The sequence below is a fragment of the Micropterus dolomieu genome, linkage group LG18 (genome assembly GCF_021292245.1).
Source record: "Micropterus dolomieu isolate WLL.071019.BEF.003 ecotype Adirondacks linkage group LG18, ASM2129224v1, whole genome shotgun sequence".
Lineage (NCBI taxonomy): Eukaryota > Metazoa > Chordata > Actinopteri > Centrarchiformes > Centrarchidae > Micropterus > Micropterus dolomieu.
In genome coordinates this window covers 3,378,094-3,397,792 of record NC_060167.1, presented here as the reverse complement: position 1 = coordinate 3,397,792, position 19,699 = coordinate 3,378,094, and the positions used below count along the sequence as shown (strand labels likewise).

At 43.0% G+C, this 19,699-nt stretch overlaps 1 protein-coding gene across 1 annotated transcript; it reads right to left on the bottom strand.

Annotated features, from left to right (window-relative positions):
• Window positions 1-93: 93 nt before the first annotated feature.
• LOC123956734 (DDB1- and CUL4-associated factor 1-like) lies at window positions 94-16,828 on the bottom strand (the record flags this gene model as incomplete). The annotated part of the gene is given in 25 exon segments (XM_046029120.1): window positions 94-198; window positions 407-500; window positions 1,212-1,445; window positions 1,682-1,766; window positions 1,869-1,951; window positions 3,444-3,642; window positions 3,835-4,112; window positions 4,323-4,976; window positions 5,187-5,342; window positions 5,552-5,716; window positions 6,781-6,857; window positions 6,957-7,081; window positions 7,291-7,460; window positions 8,111-8,210; window positions 8,603-8,712; window positions 8,832-9,011; window positions 9,340-9,498; window positions 13,293-13,394; window positions 13,696-14,364; window positions 14,684-14,821; window positions 15,008-15,121; window positions 15,583-15,656; window positions 15,874-15,950; window positions 16,089-16,285; window positions 16,677-16,828. Coding segments are annotated over 25 exon segments (4,351 nt in total), but the record flags the coding sequence as incomplete, so codon positions are not given.
• Between the last annotated feature and the right edge of the window lie 2,871 nt (window positions 16,829-19,699).

The window sequence follows — 19,699 nt, the reverse complement described above, 5'->3', positions numbered from 1 at the left end:
CTGAGGTACCACATGTACCTCATTGAGAGCCTAGAAACATTTCAGAGTTGCTGTTAAAATGATGCGCTGTAGTCGACAGGAAGTGCAGCCTACCGATGGGCTTGTAGTCAGTAGCATCAAAGGTTCTGAAGGACGAGCCGAAGGGACTCTTCATCTGCTGGTCCATAGCATCGTCCTCATCATCGGCTTGCAGCATCGCTGTATATATCCATGTTTGTAGGAGGGGAAATAGATTGTAACATGCAACAACACTGTGAGATGATTCATTAAAGATGCCCGTCGGGTCACTGTGTCCGCAATAAGTGAGACACACATGCAGCTCTAGCAGACTCTCTCTCTCTCTCGCTCGCTCACACACAGAGCACGAAGGGTCACGTTAGGAATAATGCACACAAACAGCCTTTACCTCCATACATAATGGTGGCGTTGCGGTTGAAGACCACCCTGCACTGGTCCAGAGCAGGGACAGTGTGCAGGAGGTGGAAGGTCCTCATGTCCCACTGACACCTGCTGTCAAGGCTGATAACTTACAGTCAACACAGAACGGTACAGATACACATCCGGGGGATCTGCTGGCTACAGCTAGCTGACTGGCCATGCTCCCTGCAACTCTTTATGCTTCTTTAACTATTAAACTTGAAACTGAAAAAAATCATTATTCATCCGGCGGTGCACGTTTTGGTTCTGTTATACGTTTTTTTTTTTTTTTAGATGTTGTGTGTAATACAAACAGCCTTTGCAAACAATATCCTTCACATTCAAATTAAATTATGCCTAACACGTGTAAACAGCGCAATAAATATTAGTTCAAAGTTCAGTATAACACATTACACCCATAACACACAACAACATGCAACACTGTGTTTATAACTTATTAAACAACCAACATAAACCCAACGAGGTTTAGAGCTGCTGGGAGGTCAGTTTGTTACCTTTGGACTGAGTCAGGCCGTTTCCCCGTTTCTAGTCTTTATGTTAAGCTAAGCTACTTGGCTGCTGGCCGTGACTTTATATTTATATACAATATAGAATCTTCTCAACTCTCAGCAAAAAAGCGAATCACCACAAAATGTCAAACTATCCCTTTAAATGCAGATTTCATTTCAACAATTAAGCATAAAGGCATCACAAGACAGAACAGACTATCTGTATCAGCAAGGATTATTTTCAAAAAGTAAATAACGCAAATGTCTCAGTTTACAAAAGGATACAATCTCCGTGTTGACGATGACCTCCAGGCCGTTTGGATGGAAGACCCCGCTGATGTTCATGTTGAACTTGTCGAACTTATGGATGGCCCGTGCTGCCCGCACGTCCCACAGCACCCCGTCGTTCAGCACCAGGTCGTCGCTGGGGTTGAAGGTGGCACAGTTCCTCTTGTAGTTGTTGGCCAGGGCGACGTCGTTCAGGGTCAGAGTCTTCTGACCCGTCTGGATGTCGTAGATCTGCAGCAAGGACAAAACGATAAGTAAAATGTTGAATGGGAGCTTTGAGTGAATCTTTTCTGACTGGCCTGGATGCCATTAGTGAAATAGGTCAATTTGGAGGTAAAGAAGAAGTTACAGAAGATGTCCGCTGGTTACGAACAGGAAATACTGAGATGCTAGACAGCAGTGAAGTGAAGGAAAAAACAGGACGTTCAGTGGTACTGACTCGTGACAGAACGTTTCAGGTAACGTACGTGTGCGACTTGGTCCTTGGTGCCGATGACCCTGTCCTGAGAGTGTTTACTGAACTCGACGTAGTGATCGTCTTCAAAAGACTTCCTGGGGGAGAGAGAGAGAGAGAAAGCAAACAGCAACATCAAACACCACAGAGAAATGATGGACTGAAAGTTAAAACTGAATGTGTGTGTGAGAGAGAGTTACTTCATGCTAAAGACACCATCCATACTCCAGAGAGCAGATAAGGGGACACTCCAAGAAGCAGAGGTGAGCAGCAATTTCCCATCCTGAGAAACAAAGTGAAATTTGCGTGAGTCTCGTGCTCAATGCAGAGAGTTGACAGCTGGAGATGTCTTCACACCCCTAATAATTAAAAACATGTTTTCCCTTTCTAGTGAACCATTTAGTGTGACAACCATTTTATTAATGAGCAGAAACAAAAGTGTGACCTCAGGCTGTAAATAATTAAACCTGCAATAAGAAGTCATAAAGACAACCCATCATGACTTGTTAGCAAACAGTTTCCACATGCAGCAGATACTGAGCAACATCATGTGGAGTCGGGTTTGTGTCACCTGATGAATCCAAGTCCGGTATTCTCTCCGTTAGCTCTGCGTTTGCTCTCCACCAGCTCCTACGGGAAATATCTGCGTCTCGAGCTGCTAAATGCTCGTATATGTTCCCCGGCTCGTCTCTAACTGTGTCTGTCTGCTGTTTGCTGCTGAGCAGGAAGTGTACAGTGGGTTTCTCGAGCCTTTTATCTGAAAATGACGCTATGAGAGCGCCGAGAGTGAACCAGAACAGTACGGTCGCATCTGGGCAGACAAAAAAATGAGCTGAAACTCCATAAAGCTCTGGGAAGCTGCAGATTCAGCTGATAATTCTCAGTAGGTTCATCACTATAACACCTAAAGCCCACTGAATCCGCCTGCGCCGCGACTGCTGGAGCTAATCGTGGCCATTCAAGTCCACTAAACGCAGCAGCAGCGCGTCCCAGAAGCGGCTCTCCAGTCTGCTCAGCAAAGAATAGGTAAGCAGGTCTATTTTTGACATGTGACGCGTCAAGCAGCACAGAGCAGATCGTACCGGGCAGGAAGTCAAGACACAACGGCACAGAGAATCTGGTCAATTTTCACAATAAAACTCCCTGTGGACTCCCGGTCGTAAAAAACAACAATAAACATGGTTAAAATAGACGAGAAGAGAAGTAGGAGTAGGAGTAGAGAAGACACATTTCACTATGTAGCCTACTTAATCATAGTAGAAGCACACACAAAAGCAAACAGTGACTACCAAATCAACAAAATCTAAACAAAATCAGGCAAAATGCTCCCTGTGGGATCTGCAGCCTGAAGCTGATGGAACGAAACGGGGTAACAAAGAGCTGGGAAGAAGCTAGTAGAAGCACAAAACGGACAAATGAATAACAAGTCAATAGCGTGAGAGGCAGGCCGCACGCTCTGCTGCTGAAACGCTTCCAGTGGACGCCGATGCCGGGCTCAGGATGGAACAAAACCGTCGCAGCAGTAACGTGCCGGAGTCAGTGGACTTTCGGCGTGAGTGACACCTTTCACGTTGTCACTTAAATTGTTTATAAAATATAAATTATACACACTTCAATAACACAGAAGACGCCATTCATAAGTGGAGCTTTGTTACTTCTTAATTCTTAATCTTGGAATTGGTCGTTTTATTCAATGACTCCACTGCATTATTTAATCTGCTTTCAGCCTGTCGACAAACATGTGCAGGTGTTTGGAAACGTGCGTGCGAACGTACCCTGGAGGGTTCGAGGTGCGTGATGGCCGACGTGTGGCAGGTGTAGTGGGCCTCTTCCTCTCCAGAGAAGACGTTATAGAATTTGAGGTGACCGGAGCACGTTCCCAGCATGAGGAAACGCTCGCGGGCTGAGAAGGCACAACAGGTGAAACCGCTCTCGTCTCCGTCGCCCTCGTGGAAGACTGACATCGGACGAAACCTAAATGGAGACAAAAATAATAATAATAATAATATGGAGGGGAGACAAGACACAAAGTACAGGTAGATAAATGATAAACAGGATTATGTGTAGTTTCTCAGATTCATTTTAGCTTTAAATAACTGAAAGATTAGGAACAAATGCCCCAAAAACCAAGTCTTTTACTCCACAGGTGAAGTGTCTGTTCATTACCTGCTAAATATCAGATGTCTATCCAGACACCCTCGGTCCACGCCTCCATATTTCGGGTACAGCACCCTGCTCCCCAAGCGGGCAGTGAAGTTGGGCGATGCCTGTCGTCTCTGCTTGGGCTCAGGACAGCGGTGGGGGGTGAAAAGGGAAAACGGGGGGCAGGTGGTGACAGGATTGGGGCAGCGGGCGTGTTGTTCCCTCAGGTACTCGGTGATGATGCTGTCCAGGCTCGGGGGGGAAGGAAGGTGGCGCTCCAGCTGCTTCTTCATGGCTGGAGTCTGATCGAGACAGAAAAAAAAAAAAAATGTTCCTAAGTTGTTGAGTCCGAGGCAAACTACGCATGTCCCCGTATCCAGGCATTTTTGTACGGATCAGCGGAGCGTAAGTGCCTCACTGCGCTCTGTTATGACGGTTTCTAACAAACGAAGCAAATACAACACTTGCCGATACATTGTTATGTTATAATGTGGATATTCCGTGTTACTGACCTGTATGAAAGCACCGTGGTCAGACTTCTGTTTCAGTGCGCGGAGCTTTTTCCCCGAGCTGCAGTGGGCCACCGGGCGTTCCCGTGTGAATAAAATCCGTCCAACCAGTGGCGAGCCCTGCCCATGAGATGTGGGATGAGGAGCCGCGGGAGACGGGGCAATGGCAGAGGTAGAAGGCGTGGTGCATGAAGGGGGAGGATTGACGAGGGAACGAGAGGAAGCGGGAGTGCAGGAGGACGCTACGGGAACTGAGGACACAGGGGAGGATCCGACATGGCCGGCGACGCGAGCTGCGATCCCGCCAGCTATCCGGCAAGTTCTGGGAATCCCTGAGGAGGACGGTGGAGGGGTGGCACAGGAGGAAGAGTTCGGACAGAAGGACCCTATGGGTAAATTTGCCTCTTTAACGAGCGTGCTCGCCGTCTCATTGAGCCCTTTAGCCACAAGATGGTTTCTGATCAGCACGAGGAGTTCCTTCTCAGAAAAGGTGATCCGTGACTGGGCAACAACATTAGCCCTCTGCAGACGAGCCAATGAGACGTCGGTACCCATGAGGAGAGGCTTGCCGGACACTCGCTCTGTCAGCTCGGCGGCGTATCGGCAGAAACGGACGTGCTCGCTCCGTTTGTCCTGCAGCACCGGCTCCTTCATCAGCTAGGGAGGTAAACAGAATAACAACACGTGAGTATTTTGGATGATAAGGGGCCGTGTTTCTAGGTGTGATGTTGGTTACATCCGATCATTACTGCTTTCTGAAAAGCATCCACCTTACAGTCAAGCTGTAATTTTCAACATGCAACGTGATCTTCTGCATGGTGTTTGTTATTTATCAGGAAAATGTTTGAGTTCTGATCTTGTGCTCACTTGCTGAATGTGGCTGCTGGTGAAGAGCGGCAGTTTGCTGATGATTTGTCTGATAGCGGAGCTGCGAGAGAGTCCGACCAGAGCTTTGCAGGCCAGAGCACGGATCAGGTCCGCGTCTGTGATGGGCGTCTTCACCGACAGCAGAGACAGAAGCACCTGAGGGAGACAGATATGGGAGTGTGGGGACTTTCCTTTTCACACCAAGTTTATACTGTTGCACAAAAAGCACATGTGGCAGATGAGGCAGATGTTTTCAAAAGTGCATTTCTCTCTGCTTCATGTACATTTTCTCGTGAAATATTACAAAAGCCAACTACTGCTCTGCAATAACATAAACAAAATCACAACTCTCCTTTCATTCTTACCTTTATACCGTTGTTGTTCTGCACTTCTTGCCACATGTGGGCCAGCACTCTGTTGTGGGGAGCTGGGGGCTGCTGGGGGTGGAGGGACGGCCTATGGGGGGTGACAGCAAAAGCACCCACAGTGTTCAGGCTCTGGTCTGGGGCGCACACACAGTTATTGATCACCTGGGGTTGGACAGGGAGAAGATGGGGGTTGGTGTGGAGTTCAGGTCGGGTAGAGAGGAAACCCAGAAAGAATTTGGATTAAACAAAGCAATAATCGACATTCTGTGTTTCTCTTTAATAGCTTTATTTGATAAATAATAAATCAGTTTATCAGAAAGATACTGGTTTAGAGTGAAACCATGAAGCGGTGTTATAGCGGATTCTGTTTACAATTTCCAGAGAAAGAAATCTTAATCATTTGTATGAATGTGTCAGCTAAGTTCACCATCCACAATATGCAGAGTCTAAAGCCATTCTAGCTATAACTACACTAACCTGTTGAGGTTTAATTTTGACCATGATCATTATCACTTAGTGTGTTAGCAGACACACGTTTGGTTTTTAGCACTCAAGTACAGCTGATGTGAATTGAACTGTTGGACACATTTTTTTTTTTTTAAAATGACCCGATGAAAAGTCATAGGAGTGATCTGAATAGAGGTGAACGTGAATCGGTGCGTTCGAGATGACTGCGGCTGACTTTTGTCAAGTCGGACGCATTCTACTTGCGTGAGCTTACTGTAATCTTTGACCAATGACTGACCTCGCGTTAATTGCTAAAAAAATATTGCCACAAGACCAGGCAAAAGGCGTTTCCAACCTTGTGCAGTCGGAGAAAAGCAACTGCGGCCGCCAGACTCAGAGCCTGCAGCTGCCTTGCTCCCACGAGGTGTTAATGTCATGTGACATGTTGATATTTTGCAGCGCCGGCGAAAGTCGGACACAATTTCTAACGCAGCGTCGCATGATGTCAAACGCACCTAATGTTTGCACAAAATGTCATCCTTCCAATTGGTGTCATGTTACCAAAAAACAAAAACCTTAACCTGTTGGTGGCGCTAAAGGAAAATTTAAGATTTTGATGAGCCGTCAAAGTAGGATTCATTCTCTGGAAACCACAGATGTCTGAACAAAATGTCATGAGAATAGTGGCAAAGATCAGTCAGGAACCAAAGTGTTGGACATAACGATGGACCAACATTGCAATGCCACAAGTCAGTCACTGATTAAAGCCATCTGCTTACTTGTAGTGCAGACTTCTGGATCTCGGCATCATTGACAAACACCTCTCCTTCTGCTACACCCAGAATGATGCTCATACCTGCAGCAGATATAAGAGACACACTGATGCACATCCAGGACGAAAGAAAAACGTTTCAGTTAAGCAGAACTGAGAGTGAAAAGAGCGAGTTCTACAGACCCACAGTGGATACGGGCGACCTGGTTTCATCCAGAACAATAACAGTGTCTGCCAGCACCAACTGGACTTTAGGAACCACCATGAGGATGGCCAGGATGTCCAAGGCATAACGCACTGTGTCGCTCCTGCACAGACAGATACAAAGCGAGGAGATAGAAAGTGCAGTTAATTATCAATGTTTTAAATGTGTAAACATATACTGACACAGATGGACAAAAGTAAACACCCCACTGAAAACTATGATTGTTTACATGAAGTGAACAGAGGAATTACAGAAGTCCTGTATTTGTTTGACCTAAAGATGATGTCATTAACTACTAAGAGTACACTTTACCTGCCATAGTAAGTCTTCCAGTCACAGGCTGCAGATATGAGCTGCAGCATTAAAGGGACACAGGACAATTTGTAGAAAACCTCCACTGGTTCCCAGTAGAGCTGAGGAGGTCCACACTCAATGAGAAACTCCATCATCTCAATAACCTGCTCTCTGGTGTACGTGTATGCCTGGAAACGCACACACACACACACACACACACACACACACACACACACACGGTATAAACAAAATATTTTTCCTTCCTTCCTAATGTCTAAACAGTCAAATAGCTCTGGGAACCCTTTGCCCGACCATTTTTGTAACTTTTTCAAAATTTACAATCCCGCAGTTGCGCCCACTTCACACAGCTGTGCGGAGGTGAGAAAGTAAGCAAAGTTTGAACTTCTCTCTCAAACACTTTTCTGATTCTTGACACAAATATTTCTGTCTATTCTGTCACTTTTCATGAGTAAAAGCGAGCGCAACATTATGTATGTCTGAACACCGGTATGCCCATATTTAAATAATATTGGGTGTCGCCCCCCCCCCCTCTGTGACCGCATGTTTTTGACTCCGCCTTCGGGTGCAGCCGGGTTCAGAACAACTATACAAAACACTTGGTACAAAGATGTGGTCGAGCATAACGCGATTGTTACTAAAAAGCAGATATACACTGTGTTAGCTGTTTAGTTTTTTTTTTTAAATCAGTACATGGTCAATATTGTCAATTGCAATTCTACTGCATGGTGTAAAAAGTAATTCAAAAACAAAGACTTACTTCTAGTATCTGAAAAGGACACTATACAAACATGATGACGATGACGATAGATACAAATACCTTGTAAAACGGCTGCTGGGGAACAACGGTGCCTCCGTCTGGGGAGTGCAGCGACTGTTTGACCTGTTCAGCCTTTACTGCCAAGTGAGCCTCAAAGTACCTGAACAAAGTCATCAAAGTTATCAATTCACGCTGCATTTTACATTACACACCTGTAACAACTATGCTGCTTAGAAATGTTAACAGCTGCGGGTTCAATCAGTAGCTAAAGGTGTGTGAGTAGGCAGAGTCTGCAGGTTGTGACGACGTTTAAACCCTTTTACATCAGCATGAAGTAAATGAAAGAATAACTGAACAATTAAATTAACGTGAAAATGAAAACACTACAGGCATACAAGTGTTACCTTTCGATAAACATTTAAAATGGCAAAAAATAAGGACAACTGGCCTTTTCACCTCAAGTTGCGATGCATGTGTTTGTTTTCAGTGACCACCTGTTCCATAAATTTTACAGTTCTACCCGTCTATCAGTCCACCCAACCCCTGTAGTACCTGCGCAGGGCCATGCAGGTATGTTTGGCTGTCTGTCGGCTGGAGAAGACCTGGTCGTCATTCATTACGGACACCTCGTTCTCTATGTTGAGGATCTCTAAAGTACTGACCTACAGGAAGAGAATGCCAGACCAGATTAATGACAAAACATTGATTTAACAGTAATACACTCACATTTAAATGCAATTTGCTCCACATGGTAATAAATTCTGAAACATTTCATACTGACCAAATTGACCAGCCTGCGCAGGCCGTCCTGTTGGTCAAAGAGCTGCAGCACCGCTCGGAAGGAGAAGGAAATAGAGAAAAACATGGTGGCGTGGCAGACGCCCGAAGCGTGGGACGACTCCAACAGCCAGAGAGCGTACGACACCATATCTGACAGCACGCCGTCTGCGAGTGTGCACACCTGCGCACAGACACACGCAAATTAAAGATAAAGAACAAGGAGACAACGGCTCAGTCTCATTCTAGCCACTGCACTCTAGCCTGTTCACTCTGCCTCAATTTGTGCTTTCAGATCAGAGTTTATCCAATTTATTTATTTGGATGTGTACCATAAATTCCTAAATCGCAATACTCCACACAGCCTCTACCTAAAATTAAATTCTAAAGCCTGTTTAAGAGCTATAAAACCTTTACTATTATATAGAATGGATAAAATCAAATAAACCTTGTGACTCTTTACCAAATTGCTGTTTTTTTACTTGATAAATGTGTGTGTGTGTTTACCGTACCCTCTCCATAGCGTCTTGATTGTACGCCAGGTAGTACAAGCAGAGTGAAACCCCAGTTGCCGCCATGGAAGGCCTCGGGATCTCCAGAAGTTTCTGCACTCCTCCGTGCGTGATGAACTCCGCTGCAAACTTCTTGTGGAGGAGCAGCGAGGCGAGATACTGACGAGAGAAGGAAGAGATGCTCGGACTCCATTGAGGAAAACACAAATACATTTATTAGCGATAACCCGTAAATGTGTCTGACTGCAACATGCGTCTTTGTAAAGAGAGAAACGGACAGAAAAAGTCTCTAACTCTGCCTGTCAACAGTTCAAACCACACTCATCGGGACCGAATGTGTTTGCTTTGAAAAATCCACATGAATGAGTGATCCGATTTTAAACTGAACACTGAACGGAAAAACAATCAGTTTGGCTTTTACATGGGCTGTTGCATGGGTTGCAAAGAATGCATCCCTCAAGGGCTTTAGCATCCTCAAATTTCTGTTTACTTGCAGTTAATGAGCATCGTCCATTCTTTATCTAGATAGAGCTTCCCTTAGCAGACATTCGGCATTTATAAGACCTTTTTTTAATACCACGTAGAATTAAACTATTTTTTTGGTCATACCTAGGGATGGGGATTGTTAATTTTTATTGATACCCTTACGGAGACCGCTTAATGATCCGATTCTTCATCAATACCACTATCGACACTTTACTATTATTTGGTGACGGTTATGAGGTAGGCCTGCACGGTGTGAGGAAAATATTCCATGTGCGATAACTTGACTTGACATAAATAAACATATATTCAAGTTTGCATATCAGCTACCTGGTTGATGTAAAGATTAGAATTTAATATTTTAAATACAGCTAAATGTTGCTTCTAGAGCAGCAACATTAACGTTTACAACAGCAAAGTCACTCAATATCTGACATCCCTATTAGTGAGTGACGTTTAGAAAGAATAACGTCAGTCAGTATCAGTCCCTCCTCCTCTTCTCGCTGGCTGCAGGTAACGTTACCAGGTAGAAAGAGAAGCGGCTGGTTTGTCTCAGCCAGCCGCTGAGTTTTTAAGACTACAGACCAGTCTGTGCTCCAGACAGACAGCTTTCTATTTACCTTGTTTTTAACATTTGGCTAATGGCAAGCTAGCGTAAGCTGTGCTTGTATAAAACATCCAGGATGAGATGCTGAGGACAGAGATGATTAAATTAACCCTTTCTACATGTACATTACAGACAGGTGTATTGTCTTTTTACTCATGAAGATTTTATTACACGTACTTACAGTAACGAGCAAAGCTGTAGACAACTCGAGTAGATTGGCGCTAACTTATCTTCACCGTCTCCACCGCGAAAGGCGCGGCGTCAGCCCGTTCAATAACGTGTTTCGGCGCTCTCATGAGAAACATTAGTTCTCTTATCCATTGCGTTTCAAGTTAAATCACATTTGACGCTGGAGACATAACGTTACATCATAGGAACCGCTAGTCTCGATAGCAGTATCGATAAGCTTGGACCTTACTGATTTTTGGGTTTTGATAAATTTTGGAACCGGGTCCTTTTAGAACCGGTGTTCTGTCGATTTATGCTACCTATCGAGACGCGCTACTTAGCGGTTCTGCGCATGCGTTTGACCCACAAGCGCGGTTTGTTTCCACGCCCATAAATCTGTGCAACCTTGCTGTTGGCAATGCCGTCGAGAAAGTGGCTGATCGTCAGTAACATAATAAAAAAAATATATATCATTATTACTCATTTACTATCAGAATACGCTGATATCTTACAGAAAGATGGCATAATACAGTATTTCAACATGCTCCCCATCTGCACACATGGAGTGAGTAGTGGTGCAATATAAAGTGATTCTGTAGTGGAAGCCTTATTTGATAGGGGATATTAGTTATTATTATCCATATTAAAGCCTATAAGATCATGGAACTGCACCCTTTATTGGCCCAGGATGAAGATTTAAAGAGGCATCTCATCCTTTGTTCTATGCAGCATTCAGATCACAATGGTCTGAGTTTGGCACTCTTCTTGAACTTGCACTTGATCTCCTTCATTGATTTCCCCCTAATAATGCTTTTTATGATGTTTTTACGATGCTTATATTTATATGTCATGAGGAAATATTCACCCAATTTGACAAAAAAGTATACTGGATAAGAATCGCAAAGTATAAGTGCTGTTATAATACAGAACATAATTTCTCATTCATTCAAGGCTGTATCCCCCTAAGAGCCATAAAGCCTTCATCCATTCATTTGTAAGTAGCAGAAACTGATACATGGACTAAACATTGACATTTGGCACCATTATAAGTGGATGAGCTTCCCAGCTAATGTAGCCATCACTAGTGACATGTAGTCAAAATCTACTGTCACAATGAGCCCACTTTTAGTTTACAGGGGCCGTATTACAGAAACTTCCTAACTTGCAGATCCTATCCTAACTGCTTGGTAACCATGGTAATAAGGGTTAGGAACTGATTTAGGAAAAAGGCCATTACAGATGAACAGTTCCCGAGTCAATGTTCCTTTCCTAACTTTAGATAAATTGTATTACAGAAGCATCCTAACTTCGTAAAATCTTAAATTATGCAATTATGGTAGGTTGTTACTGGCACACTGCTCGTAAAACATTTTTCTCATTGCATGTAGGCTTGTCAGTTTTTAGTAACTTGTAAATGGACTTATTTTCACCAATTTGTCCACTATTTTAGCCCACTCTCTGTCTTTAATCTCCCGAGTTAAGCGTTATGTGAATTTGGATTTCTCTGCAGAGGTTACAAACACCTCTGATTCATCTGGCTAGAGCTGAATGTTAGTTGTTGTTTTTGCTCCATTTTTCAGAGTATGTCCCCCCCCCCCCCAAAAAAAAAACGACCAAAAAAAACACGATCAAAAGCCGTTTAGCTTGGAAAGATGAGAAAAGTGGCATCGGTTGCTAGGTAACAGACATAACCATTGATAACCGATGTTGGATTGAGTATTTAGGATTTCCTAACCTGAGAGAAGATAAAGTTAATTGTAATACCAATTTGGGAAAAATCCTATCTTAGACTCTTCATATCTTAACTTAAAACTTTTTGTAATACGTCCCCATGTGTGTAACGTCTCCGACAATCAAATGCAATTTTGTTTATAACGATCTTTTTTTTAATAATACAGTTTAGGTTGGTTTAGGTTTGATGCTTTTAAGACCTACAGAAACGCAATTCCTTCGACAATTCACGTTAAAAACTATGCAACAAACAAAGTGTTTTGAGGTGTTAAAGATTAGAAACCACTGAGTTAAGTTTAGATACGTGTAATCTTCATGGAGCTCAGAACAGCCTCACCCTCAAAGGTTAAGCTTATCCTTCACACACACACACACACCTTCTTTTGTCCGGAGGAGCTATAGAGCTGAATGACAAGCCAGATAAACGACTGTTTGGCTGGTTAAAAGACTCAATACTAGTACTCTAACTATACAAAATACTATATTTACAAAGATAATTTAAGTATTTGATTTGTAAAGGAAAAAATCAAGCATGCTGTGTGTTAAAATAGAGACCTGTTTACTGCTGTTTGAAGAAACACAACTGACGTTTAACATAATCAAACAACATTTAAAAATATTTTAGGGCAAGTTTTCTTAGTATTTTAATGTAAATCACCAAGAGTTTACTTGAACTACGGTAAATATATTCAAATTAGTATATTATAATTCAAATATTCTTGAATTAGCTTGATAAATCAAGAGAAATGCACTTCCAAAAACTTAACTGACTGTGTGCCTCTTTCTTTTATAAACATGATGAAGAGTATTCATAGTATTCAAAATGCACCAGATTAGAGAGCTGTGAGAGATGGAAAACATTTGGCCTGGGTGTTCTGGGAAGGACGTTAAGTCTACGGGGCAAAAATAATCTACATTTCTTCATCAAATTTCCTGCTACGTAAATACATGACGGCAGTCTTACCAGGAGGGCGTCAAACGTGAGCTGGACATTTTTGGTCTGCCTGAGGTCTATGTAGTTCATCAGCAACGACCGGGTGTCCAGCTGCATGAAGACAGCAAGCAACTGCAGAAGAGAGAAAGATTATTGCACTTACACAGTTGATTTAAGAAGAGTAACGAGTGTAAGTAAGACGAGAGATTTTATGATTGAGAGCTGAAGATACTCAAAGCTGCAGCCTGAGGAGGAAAGAACTACACGGGTTATGGCGAGAACGTTTTTAAAAGGGAAATCCATGGACTTTACACATGAGATTATGTTTCCAGATGTTGGGGATGAAAAGGCTGTATAATGCCTTAGTGTCTCCAGAGGGAGTTGTGTGAAGCCTGATATATGACGTGACTTGTGGTTTTGGTGGGAGTCTCACCTCCTGGTAATCTCCCAGCGGAGTCAGATACTGCAGGATGAGCCTCTGCTCCATGGCCGCGCTCAGCGGTGAAAGGCGGTATTCTGAGCCGATCACCATCGAGCTCACCTCAGACCAGGAGGTGCTGATGGCCGGCTGGTCGCTGGCGTTGCTTCTCTCCTCCTCTTGCTCCTCCTCCTCCTCCTCCTCCTCCTCCTCAGTCCTGCAGGAGGAGGTGAAGTTGAGTTTCTGCTTAGCCTTCCTCCCGTTTTCCTTTACTGCTCGTCTCTTCCCTCCTCCTCTTCCTCCTGCCTGCCTGTCCTCCGTCTCCCTGGAGGCAGGGTCCGGGCTCGCTTGATAAACAAAGTCTGGAAGGAGTCGGATCGAGCTGGATCCACCGCTGCTGCTGCTACGGCCACCCTTTTTCAGGGCCGACCCGAGCAGGGACAAAGGTTTGGAAGTGACCTTTGACACCTGCCTGCTGCTCTCTCCCTCGCTCTCTTTCCTCTCTTCCTCCTCTCCCACATCTCCCCCCTCCGTCTTGTCTTGCCGGTCTGTCGAGATGCTTGAGGTTTGGTTGGCTTCTACCTGAGAGTCCCGAGGCAGATTCGGGGGCGTCTTGGTGGCTCTACAGTGACTCTTAGCCTCCTCAGTTTGCAGCTCATGCAGGCGCTGAATCATGATCGGTACCTGGACGTTCAGAGGAAACAAGTAATGTTATTAGAACATGAAGAGAATTCCAAGACTTTGTGGTGGTGGCAACACAAATAATCGCATTACCACTACTAACTCGTCCACTTTCTTCCATAAACATTTAAATCCGTGCAATTTAATTTCAGTTGGACATTAACATCCTCTTTAAGTAAACACAAGTATCGGCATGAAAACTTTTCGGCCCACAGCAGGACGCAATACGTTCACTTTATTTAACTTGGTGTAGAGACAGTCTTCACACAAAAGGTGGGACAGTGCGGTGAATGACACGAGTTTACACGAGTGTGGGACTCACCAGCGAAGCGTTCTGCTCTCTGTAGCTTGCCGCCACTTCCTGGTTGCTCATGGCTCTGGCCAGCAGGCCCGTGGCGTAGACGCACAGCGGTCGCTCTGCTTCACGAGCCCAGGTGAACAACTTCTCAACCAGACCTTCCTGTCTCACACACACACACACACACACACACACACACACACAAAGCTGACTCAATTCAATCTAGCTTTATTGGCATGGATGTAAAACAACAATATTGACAGCTACAAATAAATTACCAGAGAACAATTCATTTTATAGAGTTAATTAAATAAAGTAACGTCAATCATTCATTTATTTAAGTTTTACCTTCTCCTGGAAAACGACGGCGGTCTCCAGGCCCGGCATGATGTTCTGAAGCAGACGACAGGCCGCTGTGTTGAGGCTCAGCTCTCTGCTGGTCATTATGTATGTGTCCAACAGCTGGAAAACACAAACACACAACTAGTTAAAGCTTTTCCACTTTTGTAGACATTGAACTTCTTTTATTTAGGTATATAAATACAATAAACATATTTTTGAATGAATAGAGTGAAACAAAAACGGAAATTCAGTCCGATTTTCAGGCAAATCACTTAATTATTTTCCTGATATTTTAAGATTTCATTAATATTCCAATCTAAATGTAGTGAAAGGACATTGTATGTATTAATTGTTAAATGCATTTTCAAAGACAAATTGCAAACTATTCTCTGGTTCGTGTTTCTCAAATGTGAGGATGTCTGTTTTATATCCCTGTAGACTGAAAATCTTTGCGTATCCATCCATAGAAAAGCTGAAACATTCATTTACAAAAAGTACGTGTGAGATTCGTACATGCCGAAAACTAAACTCATCCATCACACTTTGACGGACGTTTGATAACAAGGGTCAGCAGTTCTCACCGCGTTAGTGAAGTCATCATTCATAAAGAGCATCTTCAGGAGTTGTCCCAGCATGCAGTCTGGGTCTGCTCGTCCTGCAAAGTTATCCAGGAGTCAACAACCGTTCAATAAGGTGAAAGGAAGCTTCAGTTCAGCTCAGAAAACCCAGACTGGCACATTCACAGTGCAGAACACTAAAAAAGCATCTATGATAATCAGTTACCGAGTTATCAGGTGCTTCTGAAAAATGTTTGTTAAAAAAAAAAAAAAGAGAGAAAAACACAGAATGGTTTTGAAAGTGTAGAAGATAACCTGGATGACGGTCATCGAACGGATCAGGGTCTGCTTTGTAATACTCTCCCGTCTCTCGTTCAATCAGCTCAGATATTCTGCAGAAAACACAGAGATAAGACAGAATTACCTCCCAACATCCAGAGACACAGAGGCTCTGACATTAAGCTGCACCTGTGACTAAACCAACCAAACAGATCCCGACGACAGCTTTTTAAAAACAGATCACTTCTCACTTAGTAAGGATGGACTCCAGTTGCTCCGTGGTGCCCCGCTGGGCTTCCTCCCATTCGTCTAGCAGCGTGGCGAGATCCGCCTTCGCGTCCACGGACATGGCAACTGCCATGGCGGCCGACACAGCAGCCGACAAGGCGGCCGACACGACAGCCGACACGGAGGCCGACGGCTCTTCCTCCGGGGAAGACATCGCTGCCTGGAAGACAGAAGGAGGAGACGAGGTGAAGGACGGAAAAAGGATAAACAGGTGAGGACATTTTATTTATACAGCTGAATATCAGAGAAAGAGCTGCGAATATATATATATATATAACATGGCAACATGTGTACGTGTCCATACATACAGCTGCACTATGAATCAGTGTTTGTATTAAATGTACAAGTTACAGGTTTTTATTCGCTTTCTAGTAGTTATTTGTAATGTTGAGTTCTCTGTAAATGTGAATTTGCACAGTTTCACACAGTCTCTCCCCGAAGACATTTACAGTGTTGCTCTCAGCTGTTCAAATGGAAAGAGATCAGTTGTGTCCAGAATGATAATAAAGAAGAGAGGGAGGGAGAAGTTCAAGCTCCGGCTCCTTTCTCACCCCCATCCTCAAATGTAACGTTGGAAAGGTGAGGAGGCGGGGGTTTATAAAGCTGTTCGACCATCGGACAAGTAGTTCTCATGGAGAAAGGCGGCACCTTCACTGAAATATCGATTCCTAGAAGTTCAGCCTTCTGCCTGTTCATGGCTGATTTATGTTTGAATGACGGCGTGAACATGTAGCCGTCTGCTGGAAAGACAAAAAGTCGGTGCACTTTTCACACAAAGTTTCACCTCAACTGTCCACAAGATTTGGGGAAAGTGCTTCTTGATGCAGTGAAAAGGTGATTTCTGCTTTCTGAAAACCAAATTTAAAAGAAAGTATTTTCCGCAGAATCTTGAACCATTTAGCTTCAGTTTGTGCCTTTATTACATTGTGGACATAAAGATAAGAATTGTAATAAAAACCCTTCGATGCTTACATTTACTGCTGCTTTGAGGGCGTTTCCAGACTGCTTAAACATTTCTAACCATAAAAAAAAAAAATCCCTGTTTCTATGGTGCAACTATGGCTTATGTTGATGTTTCTATTTTTAAACAAAATAACACATTAATACAGTCTTCCAGGACTCTGGACAAACCTTAAATAGAACCACAGGAAATTTGACTAAACAAGAAATCGGATCTGTGACTTGAACATACTGATGACACATGAGAGGCAGAGAAGTGGGAAAAAATTGTGATGGTAGGATATTTTCATGTTATTGTTCTACACATTTCTGTTGGCAAAAGTAATAACCCGTTTTTATAATAAAAAAAAAAAGTTTTTCTGTTTTGTTTTTTTTGTTACACAAATTAAGAGTTTGGTATCATGTTCATTGCTTTATGAGATGCCTTAGCGATATCACAATATTTACCGATACTGGCAAAAATATCTCCATCAGGGCTCCAACTAATGATTATTTTCTCTGTTTTTTTATTTACTCCATTAGTTGTTTGGTCAATAAAATGTCAGAAAATGGTGAAAAATGTCCACAACCCAAAAATATTCAGCTTAACGACACAGAGGAGTAAAGAAACCAGAACATATTCACATTTAAGAAGCTGGAATCACATCATTTATCTCTAAAAAAAAATCATTCAAATAGTTGGGCAATAATTGAATTAATTGCTGCAGGTTTAATCTCCATTAAAATAATAATGTGCAGCTCTACCTGGCTGTCGTGTAGTATAAAGCGTTTTGCAGAATCACCTGACTGATAAAACCGTTATTATCATGCATGAGTCTTATATTGTTTGTGACACTCTCAGATAATGTGATTCCCAATGCTGACGGCTTACTGATTAGTGACTCTGCAGAAAACAGTCGGGACAGGTTGAAGGTGCAGCGAAGAGTCAGAGGTGCTGAAGAAAGAAAAGTTGAGGCATGTTAAGAGCAGACTTGTTTCAGACACTATAAGGGATCTGTTTTGCTATGAATCCACACCAACAGGTGGCCTCTGGTCCGGACGGCTGGCTCATCATCATCATCATCATCATCATCAGAGGACACTCTCTGCTCTGCGTGAGTTCAGCTAACAGTTAGCAGACTGAAGCTAACTGTCAGCTTAAATTCACGCCGCTTCCTTTTCGCTTCACCTGCGTTTTTATTTATTTTTTCTCGTGGTGTTAAAGTGTCCACAGAAGGGCCCCCCTGCCTCTGGGCGGCGTTGGGGTAAGTTAAGGCCCTTACGTGTCAGATAGGAGCCCGGTGAGGAGCCAACATGTTGACAGCCTCATGTTGGAGTCAAACAGCTTCAGCTAACGCACTTAATGTCACACACTCACCTGCGCGCCGGGCTTCTCACTTCAAACTCGTAGTTTGCAGGAATTCCGCTGAATTTAGCCGCAAAAGGACCAAAAGAAACGAGGCTGACATTAAACGTTTGAGAGAGACAAAAAAAAAACTTTCACGTTTATTTTCAAAACTTCTCCCGGCGGCCGCACGCTACGTCACCGGACGGCAGTCGACGTTAGATGACGAAGGACGGCGAACCTCCTGATGGGAGTTGTAGTTCAAAATAAAACCAACTTGTTTTTTCTTAGTTTAGCTTATGTGTTGCAATTCTCTTTTCTAAATATAACAGCATTACTGTAAAATAACCATTTTTCTTGTCCTTTATTTATGCAGAGAATATCGGAATAGACTAGAATATCTTTATTGTCACTGTGACAGTGCAACAAATTAAGTGCAGTCCTGTGCAAAACAAGGTAATAAAATGTAAAACCAACTGCTTATAAACAGTGTTAGGGAGTAACTAGTTACAAGTCATTTAGTTAAGTTAGTTAACTCTACTCGGTGCCTTAATGGGAAAAAATGTGTAATTAAATTACAGTTACTTGTTCTGAAAAATATTCGTGATTACTTTGTGGGTTACATCTGAATATTTTCTGTAAATAGCTTGACTATATGTTGAATAATTTTAATTTTGTTGCTCTGCATGTTTTTCATGTGCACAATATTTTCTTTTGCCATTTTCAGTCTCAGCTGTTCAGTAAAGTTTGATTGGTTCTCATGTTTGAATTTGCAGAGCCACCCATCTGACAGTTAAATTGTCTTTGGAAAATGGTTAACAGTTAAAGTAATTAAAATAGATGCACTACTATTACATTTTAAATAGGGTAACTTGTAATCTGTAACCAAAGTAATCTTCCCAACACTGAATATAAAACACAATTTACAGGATACAATTACAACATTGCTTTACATTGTCCTGTAGAAACCAAGACATCTAGATAAAAAAAAAAAAATCAATCTTTGCAACAAGTCTGATAACCAACAATGTTCCTATTTATTTTAGATGTTAGACAGCTGGGAGGTTTATGCATTATAGACTTAAGGATGAACCAGTGCCTGGTTCTCCTGGCAATAAAAAAAGTCCAAGCCCACTAGAGAGCCCAACAGACAAATGTGTGTGTGTTAAAATTGGCACCACTGCAAGGCAGCATGATAAACTGCATCAAGAGGCTTCAGCAGCTGTAGCATGCAGAGTAAATCCCCATAATCAAGTTATGACATGAAAGTATCTTCCACTATGTCAATTG